Source organism: Amblyomma maculatum, chromosome 6 (genome assembly GCF_055883805.1).
Source record: "Amblyomma maculatum isolate TAMU_Amacu chromosome 6, ASM5588380v1, whole genome shotgun sequence".
NCBI classification, from domain to species: domain Eukaryota; kingdom Metazoa; phylum Arthropoda; class Arachnida; order Ixodida; family Ixodidae; genus Amblyomma; species Amblyomma maculatum.
This window is the reverse complement of record NC_139349.1, coordinates 66,145,068-66,163,563: the sequence shown is the minus strand read 5'-3', so window position 1 is coordinate 66,163,563 and position 18,496 is coordinate 66,145,068. Positions and strand designations below refer to the sequence as shown.

At 44.5% G+C, this 18,496-nt stretch overlaps 1 protein-coding gene across 1 annotated transcript; it reads left to right on the top strand.

Moving 5' to 3' along the window:
- The first annotated feature begins 839 nt into the window (after positions 1–839).
- On the top strand, positions 840–16,909 carry LOC146185906 (uncharacterized). The gene is made up of 4 exons (XM_084605598.1): positions 840–982; positions 3,391–3,544; positions 9,130–9,234; positions 16,777–16,909. Exons 1-3 carry the CDS (start codon positions 856–858, stop codon positions 9,221–9,223), a joined length of 375 nt encoding a protein of 124 aa, XP_084461724.1. The 5' UTR covers positions 840–855; the 3' UTR covers positions 9,224–9,234; positions 16,777–16,909.
- The last annotated feature ends 1,587 nt before the right edge of the window (positions 16,910–18,496 follow it).

Here is an 18,496-nt window from a genome sequence, read left to right as displayed (position 1 = left end):
TACCGTAAAAGAGCAATTGCCAAATTACTGGCCTCCAACCTTTATTCCAGAGCATGAAAGTTCTTGAGCCAAAGTATTCTTTCGCTTTTGCTAGTCTTCACACTACATAAGTTTTGATAGGGTTTATCAACAAGGTTGGCGTTGAGCAGATTATGAAAAGAGCCAAAGTTCGAGCTGAACCTTGGCAAAATCTAACGAAATTTCACCTTATCACTTAATTTTAACTAAGCAAATAAAAGCCTTAAAATTGTAGCTTGCGCCTAGGGATCTGTCTGTGGGTTGTGCCATGCTCGATTAGCAACTACTGCGATAGTTTGTGACAATTCGATTTATGAACTGCCAAAGCAAGTACTGCAAGATTATGAAGTAAGTTATGGAATGTTGAAGCCAGTGCTGAAATATTGTGAGCTATTTAACTATTAACTGCTTGAGCATATGCTGCAATATTGTGACCTTTTAAAACATGAACTCTAAGCAAATTCTACCATATTATGAACGTTTCGAATAAATCTTTTGCCAAGCTTAATACAGACAGTACAATTTGCCGAAAGGCCACTTTTGCAGGTATGAGAAGGCGCCATGGCAATCGTTTGCGACAATATAGGGAACCAGACCAAGTTTCGACGCTGCTCAGCCATTACGTCGTCTTTAAAGAGCAGAGTTGCGTTTAACACGAAGAATGTCAAACAACCGTTGGGCCGACTTCAAATTATCAGTACCTGTCTAGGGAGATCATTTGGCCAACAACACCGGGTTGTTAAAAGAAACCTCCGAGTTGAAAGTTCCTTGCACAGTGCACAGTCTCTGCGGATGTATTTCAGTGTGTGCGTGGTGAGAGATTTGCGCTTCCACTCCATGCTGCTGAAAATTCTTCACAACTTGGAGGACAGAGGCCGCAGCTCCAGCGTGGGCAACGACAAAGCAGGAGGCTCTTCTGCGGCCGAGGCCCGCTGTCTAGCGACGATATTGCTGAAAACGACTGGTAGGTATGGGTTGTATTTTGTGCGCGGCACGTTTCGCCTCTTAAGATTCTGATGCTAAGAGTAGAGTGGAATCCTATGTCTTCGGATTCGCCTAGTTCGAAGTGTGCCAGTGTGGATGCGCGATAATTTCCTTGTGAAATTCCGTGCATGTCCATGCCCACGATACACACCAGCCATTGCTACACTCGGCTCTTGATCCCGAAAATTCTTAATTTTATTGCAACGATGGTGGCGGCCGCTTTTTTATGGAGAGGGAAAAGCAATGCGCCGGTGTTCTTCGCAATAATAATTAGTATTAATGAAGCCCACATTGTTATAATTCTGAACCACTCTACTAAGCATTCCTCACATCCTGAGTTAGTTTGGTAACTTGAACCACATAAAGCAAAGCAAGACAAACCAAACACTCGTTTCCTCTCGTTGCCTCTTTCCGGTTTTCCTCTCTTCCTTTGATACGTAGGAGAAAAAAACCTCTCCTCTCTTTGCGCTGTTCGACCGTGCCGTGTGGAAGGTCGCAGCTGGCTTTTCCGCTTACTGGCCATGTTGGGGGACAGGTGCCGTGTATGAATAAAAACTCCCGGTACTAGTTTCTGTGGTCAAGATGAGGATCAGCTACAGCTGCTGAGTGGCATGCACATGTGTGTACCTGTCGATCACTTAAACATGAAGTACAAGCTCAGCGCTTGTTGGCACCAGCTGCCGTCGAGTGAGCTTGCGGCATTACGCCGAGTCCTTTCTTCCTTCCACGGTTTCCTCTCTACAGTTGTGCATGCGCGTTTCTCCCCGTATCTTCGCCATCCACTGTAGTCCTCTTCCTCTACCATACACGCTTAGGGCAATCCACGTGCACTCTCCTGCGGCCGCAACGTGCCGTTCCACGATAACCTCGCCTTCGTTACCAAGCGCTGGTTAGGCCAAATGCCGGTCCCATCTACATGCCGCGATGACAGCATGCCTAGAGAAATTCTTTGATAGGTTTCACTTTCTATGTTACATTGATAACTATCATTTGTTCAGCGTGTCTGATGACCAAGAAGTAGACACTTAGAAGTTATTGTCTAACCAATTTCTGACTTGTTTCTCCATATGGGCAGTTTGGGCATCGTCATCTTCTCTCTACATGTGTGCAAATAAGTATTGCACCTAAAAGAGACGAGAAGTGGCTGCGGTTGATTGCTAAGTCTGCTTTGTTTATAACTGCTCAGCAGAATGACACTGCGGCCTGCTCGTCGTTACGCGCTCTCCCTTTTGGTACGGAACTGTCTGCTATGTTTTACTCAACATTAGTGTTTGTGTATTTTAGAACAAAGCAGCTTCAGATTAAAGTTTCTTGATTTCCAGATCGTCCGCGCGACAGTTTGTCCATTGAGGAGAAGGATTTATTATATTGTTACGCCCTTGGCAAGGAAGATGTGTGCGCGCCCGTTCGACCTTTCTCTTGTGGCACCTGTGTTGCTCCCCGCTGGCCGTGTGTACCTGGCGTACTGACCCGACTAGAACGTCTCGGTCGCGACGCTAAGGGCGTAACAATATAAAAGAGCAGCTGCATCGTCTAGGTTGCAGCAATCGCGATCACAATCTGCACTTCTTCTCTTTGAGAGCATTGATGCGTTTTAGATAAGCAAATGAGTCGGGCTTGTAGACTTAAAGCTTCTCATTTATTTACGTTGCCGCTACGCGCGTACCATCACTGCACATTTATGTACCTCGCTGTAGTGGACATTATCACTCAGGAACTTTAATAATTTCTTTCATTTTCTATATACCTTCCCACAGTTTTGATATCTTCTCCTTCATGTAGTGTTTTTTACGACTTGGAAGTCGGAAGCGTGAATACTAAAAACAAATTCGCCCGTATCTTCTGCGTATCGCCTCGGAAGCCTTGAAGGGTCCTGTACAGTTTGCAGTTCCGCCTAATATGGCTGCTTATGGCCTGGAAGTGTACCTTTAGGCCTGAAACCCTGTGGTGCAAATTGTGGGCGCAAGGAATTTCACCATGCTTTGGCACTTTGGTGCGTGGACGGCAGGTTCATCGCGAGCATTTATAGCCACCATGTTATAAAAGATCCCCAAAGAGCGTGTAAACGGTTCATTCGGCCAAATGGAATAGTCTGATCGAGTCATTATTGACTACACACGTGCGCTCTGAGGTAATAAGTGTTTCGTACGAGTGCCGCCATTGCCGCTTACACCGTAAGATTGGTTGGTCGCCACCATACCTTATTTCTTTCATGCGCGGGGAAAATAAATAGAATTTGTTGTTGCTCAACGCACGATGACGCTGAAATAGTCACCAGGCATTCACTCTTCAGGCACACGTGTTCAGTGATCTCTTTCGGTGAAGTGAATGGCCTTAAGTTTGAGGTTGGTAGGTAAGTGAGAGTAATAACTTGTCCTTGTTCTCTAGCTGCAGAAAGTACTGCGTCAGCCAGCCGTAGCATGGAAGCAGGAGGCAAATATATGGCTCCATTCACCTGCGATCACCGCCTCCGCCGTAGCATCGAAGCAGGTGGCAAATATATGGATCCATTCACCTGCGATCACCGCCTCCGCTTGGTCTGGTAAGCATGGTGGGGACATTTTGTTTCTTTGCTGAAGTGAATCCAAGGGCGAGATCAGCCACTAATCCACTTATCTATATATTGCAAAACAAGAACAAACAAGCGCTCGTTTCCGTCTCGCTTGTTTTAGAACGCGAATATCTCTACGCAGTATTTGTGTTTATAGCTTTAAAACTGATTTAGCACCCAGTAAAATTCCCCCCCAATGCGCTTGTCAGCGATGATAGCGTCTGACGCTTATTGCGCTAAGAAACAGACTGGCCGGTGGCCTAGGAGACGACGCTAGGGGCGTACATCGCTAAGGGGGTCGTACTGCTGGTGCGAAGGAAATATGCAGTGGGTGATAAATGCTCGGCAACGTTTTTGAAAGTAAATGATAGTATAACTAAGACAAATTCGGGGCAGGGGCGACTAGTCTCACCTGCTACACTGCCGCTCTTAATTATTGCTTTGCCGTGCAACGGGTGCGCTTCAACTCTTTTCCTGTCGCTCGGCTCATAGCGAAACATTCATCGATGCTCGCAGGTTGGGTAAACATGAAGCGATGACCTGTCATCAGCGATTCCGTTTTGACTGCTTTCCGTGCTTTTCCTATGGGAGCGGCGCTACCATCTGCATATAGCGTGGTCGTGCAGAGTGATTCAGTTACCGCTAAGGTACATTTTTCGAATGGTCATTTAAGTTGCGGAAAAGGCAGATTAATCCCGGGAAGGTTGGTAGTCTCGCTTTGTCTGCTCCCAATGATTACCACGAGACTATAACGCAACTATAGCATTCCCCCCCGCAACTTCTGCTTTCTTCGATGTAATCGTAATTTCGTCTCTTATGTTGATTATTCATTGTTCTTGTGTTTTGGTGTGTAGCGCAGCGGACTGCGGCGGTGTTTGTTTGACGGCCAACGAGCACGCTCAGTGACATCTTTCAAGCCAATTATGTTCATTTCTGTAGAGAGACAAACCACTTAATCAATAATTTCATTAGGAATATTTCATCTTGTGTTCCTGCTTACTAGACTGCAGCAACCGCCGTGTGAAATCAGGTGAAGCCGCTTCGTCAGAATGTGCCCTTCATCATTTATTGGTACAGCTTGCGGCATCTCGAGTACCCCTCTAATCTACCTCTGAATTTTGTCACAAGACCAGGTCACGGCAGTCATGACGAGATGAAGAAAACATTCATGGGATGCTGTGTTTTTCCAGCCGCAGCACTATCGTTTGAAAGGCTGCTAGCGCTATCTCTCGCCATCTCACTTGCACTGCTATAGGCTATCATAATGCTTCAGTTCGTTCTCCTCTCACTGTACCTTTTTGAAGTACAACAGCTTCTTGTCGCGTGATGATTGGCTGCAAACATACACAAAGTGTTCGTTTCGTAGTTGCTTCCATACTTAGTCGTATTTCGGGTTTAGTGCTGGACAGATGAAACTATGGATATATAGGCAGATAGGTAAAACACGCTTAGGAATGGCGACACCTTTTACTTATGAACATCTTTGGGATATCGTAAGATATAGTTATTCACATGCTGATTGGGATGATGGAAACTTCAGATACGTGTCCAAAAATTTCCAGTCTAACTCTCTCCAGCGCTCGCACCAAAATGTAAAACTACCATAGAAAACCACCAGTCTGTGCCGTTGAAAATAATTATGAAGCAACTATGTACTGTCAGATATATCTGTAAACGTAAAGTTAAAAATGGTCTAAGCTTCCTATTTATGAAACAATTTACTCCTGCCTACGCTATCATTGATTAATTGGTTCAATTGTAAAACAAAAAGAAACAAGGGCGTGGTTGTTTCTTTATACAACAGCAAAAAGAAATTTCAAGCTTGCGAAGGAAAGACCTGCGGAAACCGATTGATGGCTATCGCGAAGTTATACAATACTTCAAAAATTATACACAAATCCCCTTCCTGGAAAATGTTCGACACTGTGCTTCGAACGCCTTGACATTTGAACTGCCAGTCTACTTCGGCAGTGTTGACCAGCGCCCCCTCATCTAGTAATGTGACATATATGCCTTGCATCGCTGGAAGTTGAAGATGGGAGGGTGGCGAATTTTCGTTAGAACAACTGGCTGAGCCGATGTTCCCGCGGTGGTAGGGGCTGCTATCGTGGCTGTTTGAAACGTGGTTGTGATCTCAGGTAGGTGGCGGCCGCTTCGTAAATCCAGCTTTTGGCAGCGTAAATGGGCTAATCGGCGCGTACGGGGATCTTGATTCACCTCCACCAAGATGATACGTGGCAAGGTTAGTCCACGAAGGTTAGTCCAGGCTGGCACCGCACACAGAACACAGAAACACAGCAGCGTCGACCTTATTCTAGCATCAATCGTTGCTACCACTTTGTCTTCTTCTGTGTCACTGTTGCTAATCGTTGTCATCTTCAACTTCCAGCGATGCAGGGCATATATGTCACAATATGTTTGCTATAACAATTAATCTGCTTACTTTCACGCGGCACTTCTGTACTGTGCGATGTCAGTGAGCATTAAGGAACTCTGGGTGGTCTAAATTTCCTGAACCATACACTACGTGCCCTTTAGTCATTGCCATTAACGCCGGAGTCGTTTTGGGAAAGTTAAGCCATATAAATCAAAACCAATCAAACAATGCTCAACAGCTTAGCTAGTTTTTTTTTCTCGCAGTCTTGGTGTTACTTATCGCACAAAGGAGTTCTCGCACGGCTACCGCCATGCCGGTATTATAACGTTAAAAGGGGCACTGCGTGAGCGCAAGGCATGTTTTATGGATCCGTATCAATTCAAGTATAGACATGAAGATATATGGTTGGACAGCTGGGGCGTAGGCAAACCTGGTGCATGGAGCACCATTGTACGGAGGTCATTAAGGATCCCACTGACCACATGTAGAAGTTTTCTTCTCTCAAATTGTATTTAAACCACAAATTGGTGACACTGCTATAAACTCTCATTGAACAGCCCTAACTAAGTGCTGGATGCACAACCGTGGCCTTCGCAATAAGCTGCGGTCCAACGCCCCGCTTGATCGTAGAAACCGCGGGTTGTGGTGGCACAGGGCTGACTTGTGCCCACAAAAGAACTAAGCAATCGGCGGCGGCGACAACAATAATCGTGCTCAGCGGTCGTGGATTTACGAATGCCGGTTTCACGCGTCAGCGCTTGATTTAAAGGCTACAAAGAAAGATCGAGATAAAGCCGCAAGCGGTGACTAGCACAACCTCGAATATTACAGAAATCAATCAATCAATCAATCAATCAATCAATCAATCAATCAATCAATCAATCAATCAATCAATGAATCAATGAATCAATCAATCAATGAATCAATGAATCAACCAATCAATCAATCAATCAATCAATCAATCAATCAATCAATCAATGAATCACGTCTTTATTTCCTTTGAAAAGGAGGTGTACGGGACTAAAAGCTCAGAGAGCGTTACAAGGTCCCGACCCCTTACAAGTCGGCAAACAGCAAGATGACGGCCAGTCATACATCAAATTTACAAAGCTAGACAAGTAGCAAAGAGCATGGAACAATTAATGCACACTGCAATTGGCAAACACAAGAAAAACAAATAAATGAAAATGCCGGTACAAATAATTAACAATAAATTAGAAGCTGTCGATAAGAACGCTAACAATATGGAATATACACTAGTGGCCGGAATCTTCTAGAAACATCTTGGAGCATCTTTCGCGCGACAAAGAAACCTATAAAGCGGCGTCTCACGACAACGAGCATGATCAAATAAAACACAGAATTGATACGCTTGCCAGAATCAGTGATAAAGCCGCATGCTGGCGGCTGTCGAAAAAAGAACAAATACAGATTTGAATGGCTTGCGGCATTACTCTCCCGATGTGTACAAAACAAGGAAAGGTAAACAAAACACTAAATATTAAATTAACAGCGCGTGTAATAAGGTTTGAGGCGCACAACATGGACGATTTCTGGGCACGTCCGGCGCCTTGGAACGTGGTCAGGCCGTCGGGGATGACCTCGTAGTCGAGCTTTCCGATGCATCGAAGGATTCTGTATGGTCCAAAGTACAGCCGCAAGAGCTGCATCGCAGAAATGCTACAGAACCAATAATTGGAGACATAATACATAACGTAATAGCTGCAGAAACACAGGGGCAGTCAATTAAGTTTTGCTGGTTACCAAGCCATACTGGAATCCGCGGCAACGAGAGGGCTTACACATGTGCCGAAGCAGCCTGTAATGATGTACAACTAGTCAGCATGCCACATAGAGATGTTATGAAGCTGATAGAGGGAAAACAGATCAAAATGGCAATTTTCACGGAACAGTGAAATAAACAATAAATTATTTTGTTAAACCAGTCATTGAAGAATGGGCATCGTGCAGTCACCAAAAACGTTTTGTTGAAGTCATTTTATGTCGGCTTCGCATCGGCCACACGCACCTAACACATGGCTTCATTCTTAAAAAGGAAGACAAACGTTTATGAGAAGGGTGTGGAGGTGAACTAACAAGAAATCACATTCTACTCTCATGCACTAAACTAGAGAAATTAAGACAGAAATATTTTGCCCCGTTTTACGCTGAAAAGACCCCTTTTCATTCTAGACTGGTTTTGGGAGAAGATGCAATTGTTGAAATCTCTCACATTTTCGGGTTCCTAAAAGAAGCAATGACCCTTAACAAGCTATAAAAATTTTAAATTGGACTAATCACATCCAAAAAGTAAAGACAAACAACCTTGTTCTTGGCGCATGATAGCCTTAGTCGCTTATGTGCCAAAAACCCCAACACACCCACACCCACACCAACGCCAGCACCAGTATTGGCATCCAAACCCACACTTGGTCTCCCTGCCTGCACTCTGCGTGGTGTCGTCCCAAGTTGTACCACCGGGCGTCGGTATGTTGCTGTTCTTTGATGCGCAGCCAGGCGAGTTGTCGGACTTCCTCTGCACGCTGCCGGTCAGCGGCGACATCGGGGTTTTCTTCTACTACCCGCGGCAGCATCGCTTCGAGCGTCGTCATGAGCTCCCTGCCGTACAAAAGCTTGAACGGCGTCTCTGGTTGTCTCCTGGATGGCCGTGTTATATGCGGAAATCACGTACGGCAAGATGGCGTCCCAGGTCTTGTGTTCAGCGTCGAGGTACAAGGCGATCATGTTCGCGATCGTTTGTTCAGGCGCTCCGTAAGTCCAAGGGTTTGGGGATGGTACGCAGTTCGTCGATGACTTGTATGACTGCATTCCACAATGACTTGCGTCAGCTCTGCCGTAAACGCCGTTCCCCTGTCCGTAATGAGCACTTCTGGGGCGCCGTGTCACTAGAGAATTTGTTCAGTTTGCCGACTGCTGCCGTGGTACCTTTGGGTAGTGCTTTTGTTTCTGGGTAGTGGGTAAGGTAGTGGCCAAGGAAATGAAAATTGCAAGATACAGGGAAGTTCCTACATGAATGCCACATCAAATAGGCGTGACGTTTTCGCTAGAAAAGGCGAAAGGTTTGCTTTCTCACCAAGACCTCTATCTGAGCGGTCAAGCTGAAGTACATTTTCCACCTCGCATGTGGTCCTTCCATGATGCACGATCTCTTTCAATGTTTCATGCTTTCTCATTACAGTGCCACTTCTCCTAGGACGGACTTGCGTTTCCTACTGGAGCATCTGAGAATGCCTGAGGAACATCCCGCCATGTTACACCGCCAGAAGCTGTAGCATGGAAGCAGGTAAGGACTGGTGTATGCCTGGTCTCGGTGTTTTGGTCTTGGGTTCAGTTGCTGGTGCACCACTAAGCAGGAACCTCCAGTAATTAGATATATTGTTATTAACTCGTCACATCACCGCGTGTTGTGCGAACTTCATACGCCTGAAAGGTTTTCGATCCCATTCGAGATCGAAAAAAACACACCTCCCTCTGATACTGGAGGCTGGAAACCGTAGACCCGGCGACTACAGAACAGCGAGATAATTGTATTGCGGATCGCTCTGCTACACTGCGCCTGATACCCACTACTGATTTTACGCGTGTCGTTTCTCTGCGCAAAGAATTTATTCTTTTTGAAGGAATTACGCATGGCGGGTGATGTCAGTATTAGTGCGTTCTCTTCCGATATAACAAAGTAGGTGTCCACCCGTTTCGAACTGTTCCTTAGATTTCGCATCGTAGCATATGTTAGGCAAGCGAGTTTCTGCTAGGTCGTTGAGTATAGCGGGATTGCGGCTTCCAATCCTGCATTTTCTTAGCCATGTCCGTCCTTTTTGGATCTGTTCGTCATGAATCCCAATCATTGCACACCTCATAAAAGCTCAATTCCAGCGTCCCCTCTCCTCGATTCATGAGCCTCTCTTTGTTTTGGTAGATTCCTTGTAGTTATCGTGCCATTGAAGTTACATGAGTTTTCGGTGATGCCAGGTACCCATAAATCTCATAATGCTGCAAATAGATCTTTATTTACACCCATTGCGGTACTCCTGCTCAAACCTTTTTTAGACATGCAACGAAATTGAACCCCTTGATGACTTTCCTCCTTTCCAGTCGATGGTATGTCCTTTCTTTTGAACATATCTGGAGATTTCTTGAACATATCTGGAGATTTCTTTGCTCGATAGGGGCCTCTTCTTACTATTTCGTTTCTCTTCTTTGTGGTTACCGCCAAAGAACATGTCCTGTGGTGAGCCACGGTGGTGCAGGGATTAGGACACTGTATTTCTTTTCCTAAGGATGCGGGATCCATCCAAGCCGCGGCGGTGGCTTTTTGATGGAGGCGAAAAGCAAAGTGCCCATGTTTTGTGCGATGTCAGTGCACGTTAAGGAACTCCAAATGGTTGATATTTCTGGTGTCTTTAAATACAGCGTCTTTCATAGCATAAATCGCTTTGGGACATGAACCCCTAAACAGACTATACCAACATGTACTCAAGCCAACGTGCAGTTTTCTTCAGCGTTATACATTTGCAGTACAGATACTAGTGTAGCTAGCACCTGAGTTACACGTCAATTTTGGCTCTGCATCAGATCATGTTTCACATCCTCATACAATGTTTGATGTGCAGCCTTTGTAAACCATAGTATTTCTACTCGCCTTCCTGATGCTTGCGAGTACGAATGTCCTGCAGTAGATATGTCTTTGCCTCAGATTGTTTCGATGGCGTGTTTTACATTGAACGCGCACAGCCTCAGCTATTCATGCGAGTTCTATTCACTTTGATTAATGAATTTCTGGCTGGAAATACTAATGCATAGCAGCACAGCTTAGAAAATAAAAGCCTATGAATGAAGGCCCCGAAATTTTTTCTTCAGTATAACCAAATGCTTCCGTGAAATTCAAAGCACCTGTAAGTTGTAGTTTTACAATGCTGGTTTAGTGCAAAGAACGTATTATTGCAAGGTATGGACGCTATAAACACAGCAAGATAAGGGCATATACGAACGAAAGCGAAGTCCTAATAAGCTGCGAATAATCAGAGCAGTACTATAACTGCAACCCGCGGAGGGTGAAAAAAAACCCCACCAACTATTTTAATATCTGACAAACGACAGGTTATTATATCAATTATATTATATTATATTATATTATATTATATTATATTATATTATATTATATTATATTATATTATATTATATTATATTATATTATATTATATTATATTATATTATATTATATTATATTATATTATATTATATCAATGAGCGACCGCTCTGCAGCGTATGATCACCCGTGAACCAACGGCGGTACGTACCTGAGAGTTGTGTTGGTGCCTGAGCACAATCACTAGTCCTAGTCCTTCTGGAGTACCGAAGTCTGTGGCGGCCGGTTATAGCCCTAAAACAGAGGCCACCGGCGCGCATCGCCCCTGCGTGGTTGCCATTTGGTATGGCAAGCACGAGGATGAATTCTTCAGCGAACTAAAGTGAATACATTAAACACCTGGTAACAAATTCTAGTTCCTCACATGGCATAGCGAAAACAAACGTATAAGCCTGCGACAATTCCGGGGGTCTTTGAGCGTTTGATTTGGTTTGAGTTTTGGGGCGTTTAATGTCCTAAAAACGAATCAAGCTTCGAGGGATGCCGTAGTGGAGGGCTTCGAAAATTTCGTCCACCTGTTGTTCTTTACAGTACTGACATCGCACAGCACGCGAGCACTTTTCGATGCACGAGGAAATGCACGACTTTCGCCTGATTACTTCTGACGAGAACGGAAAACAAAGCCCATAAACTAATTTGACAACTAAACGACATTTCTGCCTTAGCGGTTTGTGTCCACGATTAAGACAAAAAGCGATAGCGAAAACGTCAGAGTGCGTGACCAACCCCAAAATATATGAAGAGATACTTGAGCCAAGCACATCTCAGAAGAAAATAGTTCGCTAAATGCCTCATAGATAGATTAAGCTCTATAGCAAACTTGGATGCTTAGGGCAAAACGCGCACGGCTACTTTACATCTTTTCGCAGGCACCTAAAGTTCCTCCCGCGCTTTAATAATACATTTTAAGGCATCGTTAAACTCAGACAGGTCACGTAAATCTCATCGATACAATGTACGAAGGCTGTCGAACGATACCTAGTCAATAATTACCTATGTGAAGCGCGGGAGCAATGCACTGGCACAGTAGCAAAGTAGGAATTAAGCCAGCCAAGAAGCGGGAGCACAAGTGGCGTGTAGGCACCGACGCGCACATTACTTGCAAGACAGAAGGTTTTCGACACCCGCTGTGTCGCGCACTCTGACAACCGTTGGCTGAATGATGGAGATACACTCGGTGAGTAGTGGCTACCTCATGGATCGAAGGCGCCGTAAGCTTAACACTAGGTCAAGTGCCCTCCTGTGGCACCTTGTGGAAAGAGTTGTTGGTGCTTGGCACCACCACGGACCTTTAACACCCTTATACCGAAGCTGTCAAGACAGAGCAAACGGAAGCACTCTCTAAATATCTAATATACTGCATGACCAGTGAGCCTGTCGTCGACAGGTCTACTTTGCCACCTCAAAAACTATAAATGTGTTGTCCAAACATATAAAGCTAAACCAAAATAGAACCAGAGACCTCCTTGTAAAAATCCACAAAAAGAAAATCGGGGACAAACTGCTGTTTTCCAAAATCGTCGTAGCAAGTTGAGTATGCAGGTAACCCCTCGTCGGACACATCACACAAAGGGTGTCATCTAGGAGCAGGAGCCGCTTTAAAGTACTGATGGAAAAAATGAACTCTCTATAGTCATGGGATAATCGCAACCTGCCGAACTATCATCGGAAAAAAACAATACATAGATTTAAACATATTATCCTAACATTCTTTAGTACAACTCTTGTGGAATCCATCCATGCAGCATATGTTAATTTCAATGTTCGGCTGTAAATACCGAATCCAAGACGGTGCTTTAAATATCAGTGCTTCAGACACTGCTTGTTCACTTCTCGGGTCAAACCAGCACCACCTAGACTACAAGGCCTGTGCAAGCTTGTGACGTCATCGTAGTGAGATCATACTGAAAGACGGCCTCATCCTACGCGGTAGCTTTCTTTTTAGTTAGCGCTGCTCTGGAGCTACTTCTTGAAATTTTTACTGCTAGCGATGAAGAGGGTTATACTCGCATTTGTTTCAACGGCAGAAATGAAGTTGTGAGAAAATGTTCACCTTCATTCACAGTTCGACAGGCACAAAATTCGTCTGAGCACATTTATTGTTAGATGGATAGATAAAACTGAGGGCGGTTGGCATAGATATTACTCAGAACGGTAACCTTGACGACACTTGGTGTAGCTTTGCGTGAATACGAGGTCGCTTTCACGCAAGTGCCGGTCACAAAGCTAAGGTATAGCTACAAAAAGGCTGCCTAAGCTGGGAGCAGCGATGGCCTTGAGTATATTACCACAGCGAGCAGCTAACTCGGCTTTAAACCAGTCATTTACTGCGGCAACTACGATGACGTGGCCACTGGGCAAATAAAATTGTTTCCATAGGAAAATAATTTAGGTACCAAAACAATTTTGTTCCGCACTCAAAACAGGGCGAATGCTACTCGATTATTAGTAGCTGTGCTGTCCAAATTGTGTGCTCGATATGGGGCACGCTTACGCTTTAATACACTGTGCTAAATTAAATAGTGGTGAATAGCAGCACGAGTATTAGGAGGCAAACAAGAACGCTTTCCTACCACACTTCATCGGTAATAAGTTTTCCACGGCACAACCTCTGTCCACCTGCATTTTGAGCCGAGTACGACGGAAACTTGTACACTTGCGCTTTGGATGCATTGGCATAGTTAGAGCGACAGTTTAGCACAAAACAACACCCAGACATTGTACATACCTTGCTCGCAAGCGCCTAACAGCACGGATTAGGAACAGAGCAAAGACAGGCTGAAAACACGCACACTCAGGACGAATCGTTTCAGATCGCCTTGCTTGCATACGCTTGCGCTCGGCGCCGCCGATCTATCTCCAGATCTCACTGTCGTGACGTAGGACTAGTGGAAAGGGGGACTTGCGCTGGCCTTCTCTTAGTCTAGATCATGGTGTTGGTCAAACCCGCTTGTCGTACATATCAAGCTGACCTTCATACTCGAATCGTGACAACTGTTAGACACTCATCAGTGTGGATTTAAAAACGCATGTTCAATCACTGATCACTTGTACGCCTAGAAAAAAAAAAAAAAAACTCCGGGAAGCATTCATCCACAAGCTGCATTGTATAGGGGTCACCGACCGGGATAAGGTCTGTAATAATACTACGTGGAGGTTTGGGATCCTGCGCGACCTAGCACACAACAAAGTACCCGCGGTAAGATGCTGAACTGATTGTCACTTCCTGATCAACCGACGTTCAGAGTCGGCTTAGGCGCAACGTTTTCAGAGACCTTGGTTCAGCAAAATGGCGTACCCCAAGGATGTAACTAAGCACCACTCTTTTCATAGGATGAATTATATGGCAAAAATTATCCCAAGGTCCATAGTGTATTCTGACCATGTCGATGGCATCCAAATTGCATGCATTTCGCCTAATATATCAGCATTCGATGTACAAATACAGCTAACTATAAACAAGCTGTCCACCGGGGTAGACACAAATGGATTCAAATTCTTTCCGCTAGAATACAACAGCTGTGATGTTCTCACTAAAATGAGGCTTGCTTCTGAACCAAACTTCATTGCCTGTTAAACATGAACATAAATTTTTAGGCATTCGTTTCGATAAAAAAATGACATTTATACCATACACGAGTAATTTAAACAAGAAAGCATTCCAAGCCCTAAATGGCTTGAAGTGTGCATCACAAAAACGCTGGGGTCGGATAGGGCTTGCCTGCTACGTTTCCACTGAGCTTAGGTATGCTCGAATGTAGACTGTGGGTGCATTATATGTGGCTCAGCAAGACCATCCTGCTTAAAACGACTATATCGCGTTCATAATGTTGGTCTGCGGTTTTCATTCGCAGCTTACAGAAAAAATTCATAGCCAGTATTTATGTAGAAGCAAATTAGCCAGCTTTAAGGGATGGACTGCACTAACATGTTTACAGTGTACAGGGGGTCTGTTTCTGAGCCACTTCGTGCCGCTTGTAATGCATTTGCAGTGTTTCGAATTTTTTGATGGCAAAAAACGTTTGTCCTACCCTCTTCAATGAGGACTTCCACTAATGCTAAGTCAGTACCATTAGACGGCTCAGAAGTAGACCCCCCTGGGCTATACACTTTTGACGAAGGTTGTACATATGTCCTTAAAGTACGTTCTGTGCCAAAACATCTGCTATCCCATCGTCACAAAATGCCCATCCAGAATACTGTTCTGCAACACGCCTCTGGAGAAGAAAACATTGCTCTTACGCTTCTAATAAAATGCCAAAAGTTATGTATATTTAATGAAGTGGAAAGTATTGCCACAGTGGTACTCTCGCCTCAGAGTTGATGACCTCATGTTAACTTACTTACTGAAAAATCTACACCACATGAGCACATATATCTCGCACTGCAATATAGAATTCGCTTGACCCTTTACACCTTCTATACTTACGGCCCAAAAGTCAAGCCAATGTCGAAAGTAGTTTAATACAAGACCAAACTGATAAGGCAATATGACTGCCTCAACGTGCTGCAATTTTTTATCTTCGAGAGTTATAATTTTTTATCTTCGAGAGTTATACCATCTGTGTTGCAGCTGAAAGTCATTTATGCAGAACCCCTGAGTGTACTGTACGTATTACGCTTCAAACATGCTGTCAGCCCGTTAATAGGAGCCATCATAAACAATATAACAAAAGTGACGACACAGAGGCCTACTATAAAGTTATGGGTCCTCAGTCACGTTGGTATAAACGTTATTGAAAGGGAAGATGCATGCGCTGCACTGTCAGAACTATGGACACAAAATTTGTAGTCATGCTACACTGAGATTGCAATAAGTTAATGTACTGCAAACTAAGAGGCAAGTGGCAGACTACTTTTGATGATGATGATGATGATGATGATAAAAATCTTTATTGACATTGGCTTAGATACTTTGGAAAAAGAAATAACAAACGATTCTGTAGAACCCATTTTAGTAAGTGGACCCCCCATCAGGAAAGTTTTTTCGAAGTTACTTTATGTCTACGAATAGGAGACACATTTCACCCATAGTTTCTTGCTAACAAAAAAATACAAACCTGTGTGTGAAATGTGCGGTGAAGAGGTCTCGGTTAATCACATTTAATTTCATGCCCGCATCTCGGACTCAGGAAAAAAAAAATGTTGTACTCAATTTTACAATGAAAACATCCAATTTCATCCAGAAGTGCTTTTTAGGTGAAAAGCAACTAGAGTTTCTCTTGTTTCCATGTTTTTGAAGAACGCCAAAGTTTCAGATCAAGTATAAGCATCGTATGATCTAGGTAGTTAACTGACCATCTAAACCTGTGTCTGGCTAATGGTAGCTATAGTTGCTTATGCGCTATGAAGCTGCATGTAACGAACTACCTAAACGCCAGTGTAACGGCCACTGTCGTTGTCGCCGAGCGCGTTTACGTCGGCTCCTAGAGTGCGCAACATTCAAAGAAAGTAACAGCAACTTTGCAATGAATTTCCGCCTAGGCTATGAGTAAACAGCTTCGAGCGCAGCAAAAATGAACGCTGCAGCATTTCACAAAAGCACGTCAACGCGATAAGCTGTGGACGGCTTCTGCCGCTCACTCTCTAAATAGCAACTACACTACGCCGTTTCCAAGCTGCCCTGAGAAGGCATCACACTTGTCGAAAAACGTGATTTCCTCAACATTTTCTCCCCAGGCTGTTTCATGGACACGGCACGGCGTCTACCCCGAGCTGCTTGGGGCAAGCCACGCAGATATTCCCAGAATCGCCGACGCCGCAGCTTGAAAGCAGGTGGCGCTCCCGACGACGACGCAGCATCTATATACATGGATTCATCCGAGTAGGCCCCAGTCCGGTGTTCTGCGCATCTGATGCGTCTAATTTATTGCATTGCGGGGGAATCCACTGTATGCCAAATCTTTTTGTTAGATCTAGCGGCTTACTCGGGCACAAGCTTTGGCTGGAAACACAGATCAAAAATTACAAACTAATGGCTGACGGTACCATTGGCCTTTCGTATTTCAGAGCACGAATGCTGCATTAGTTGAGCGTTAGTTGTAATGTGACAGAAAAGCATTGTTTACACACGTTCTTAATCCCCCTTTTTAAGCCGTTGAGAACACGTTATTGAAGCCACTCGGCAATGCCGCTGGAGCTTTCACCATATGTACAGTCAGCAAACACATCTGTTCACTGTTCACTTTTGGTGGGGTGCGATATCATACAGTAGGCATTCGAGGCATCCTGGTACTCGTCATTGATGTCCAGGAGTGCCGAAGACAGTGGCGGTAGGACAGAAAGAGGTGACATAGCACATAAAGAGGTGGCATCGGTACGGCAATGCACCTGTGGGGCCGCCATGTCTCCTTGGTCTAGTAAAAGCAAGGCGGAATTTTTCGACTAAAAAGTAAAGGATTGAGGTAGCTGGTGAAACGTTCAGCTGCCTCCTGCTTCGCGGTGTGAAATCACCGGCATGGTCTGTGTAAGATTAGCGGTCCGAAATACGCAAGGACACCCGGAACTGCCAAAGCTGCATTTCAGCAAGTTAGTAGTGCTCCTGAATTTTGTGAAATGCATTGAGTACATGATTGTGTTGCGAAGTATTGTGTTGCCTGAAGCTCGGTGGTGAAAGCACGGGGCTTGGTCGTTCTTTGCGTGATGCGAGATGCCACAAGCCTTAAACAGCATTAAACAGCACAAAACAAGAAAAAGCAACCACGGAGACAGTCGACAACAGAAAAAAAAAAAAGGTATATACACACTTCCTGGCAGCACCTTGGCCTTGCTTGTAATTTTGCTTTTGTGTCGCTGGTATCTTCGCAGTGCGTATCAACAAGCAGTACGGGGTATCCTACAATACAAGATGCATTTCTAAGCAAGCCTTTCGAAGAAAGAAAAAAGTTCTGAAATTATAGTAGAGTTGCTCAGTGATTCACTTCCTGTGTTGCTGTCTAAAGCGCATATTTTTATTAAAATTGCAGAGTTATTGTACAAAAATATTTTCATTCTTGCGCGCATAAAACGGACATATGGTTCGCTCGCAGTATCTTGTCAAATTGAGCGAGAAAACTTGGGGACGTTTCCACCTTGCGCATGGTCAGCTCATCTTGCAAGCTATCTTTCAAACTTTGTAACCTCTCCTTACAGCCTCTCTCACCGGACTTGTGTTTTCTTCTCGCCTCCAGGAAAATGATATGCGGGGCCCAGCAAATATTACGATCTAGGGGCTCTAACGTGGAAGCAGGTGGGCACTGCTGAAGCCGACCCTCGCATCCGCTCGTTCGCTTCTTAAGTATACTGGCATAGTTGCAAGCTCCACCTTCAAGCGCGCTTCCATGCTTTTTAGATAACATGTTATTTAAAACAGAAAATTGTTGTAGGCGAAAGCAGCACTAGCACCTTCCCTTTTCGAATG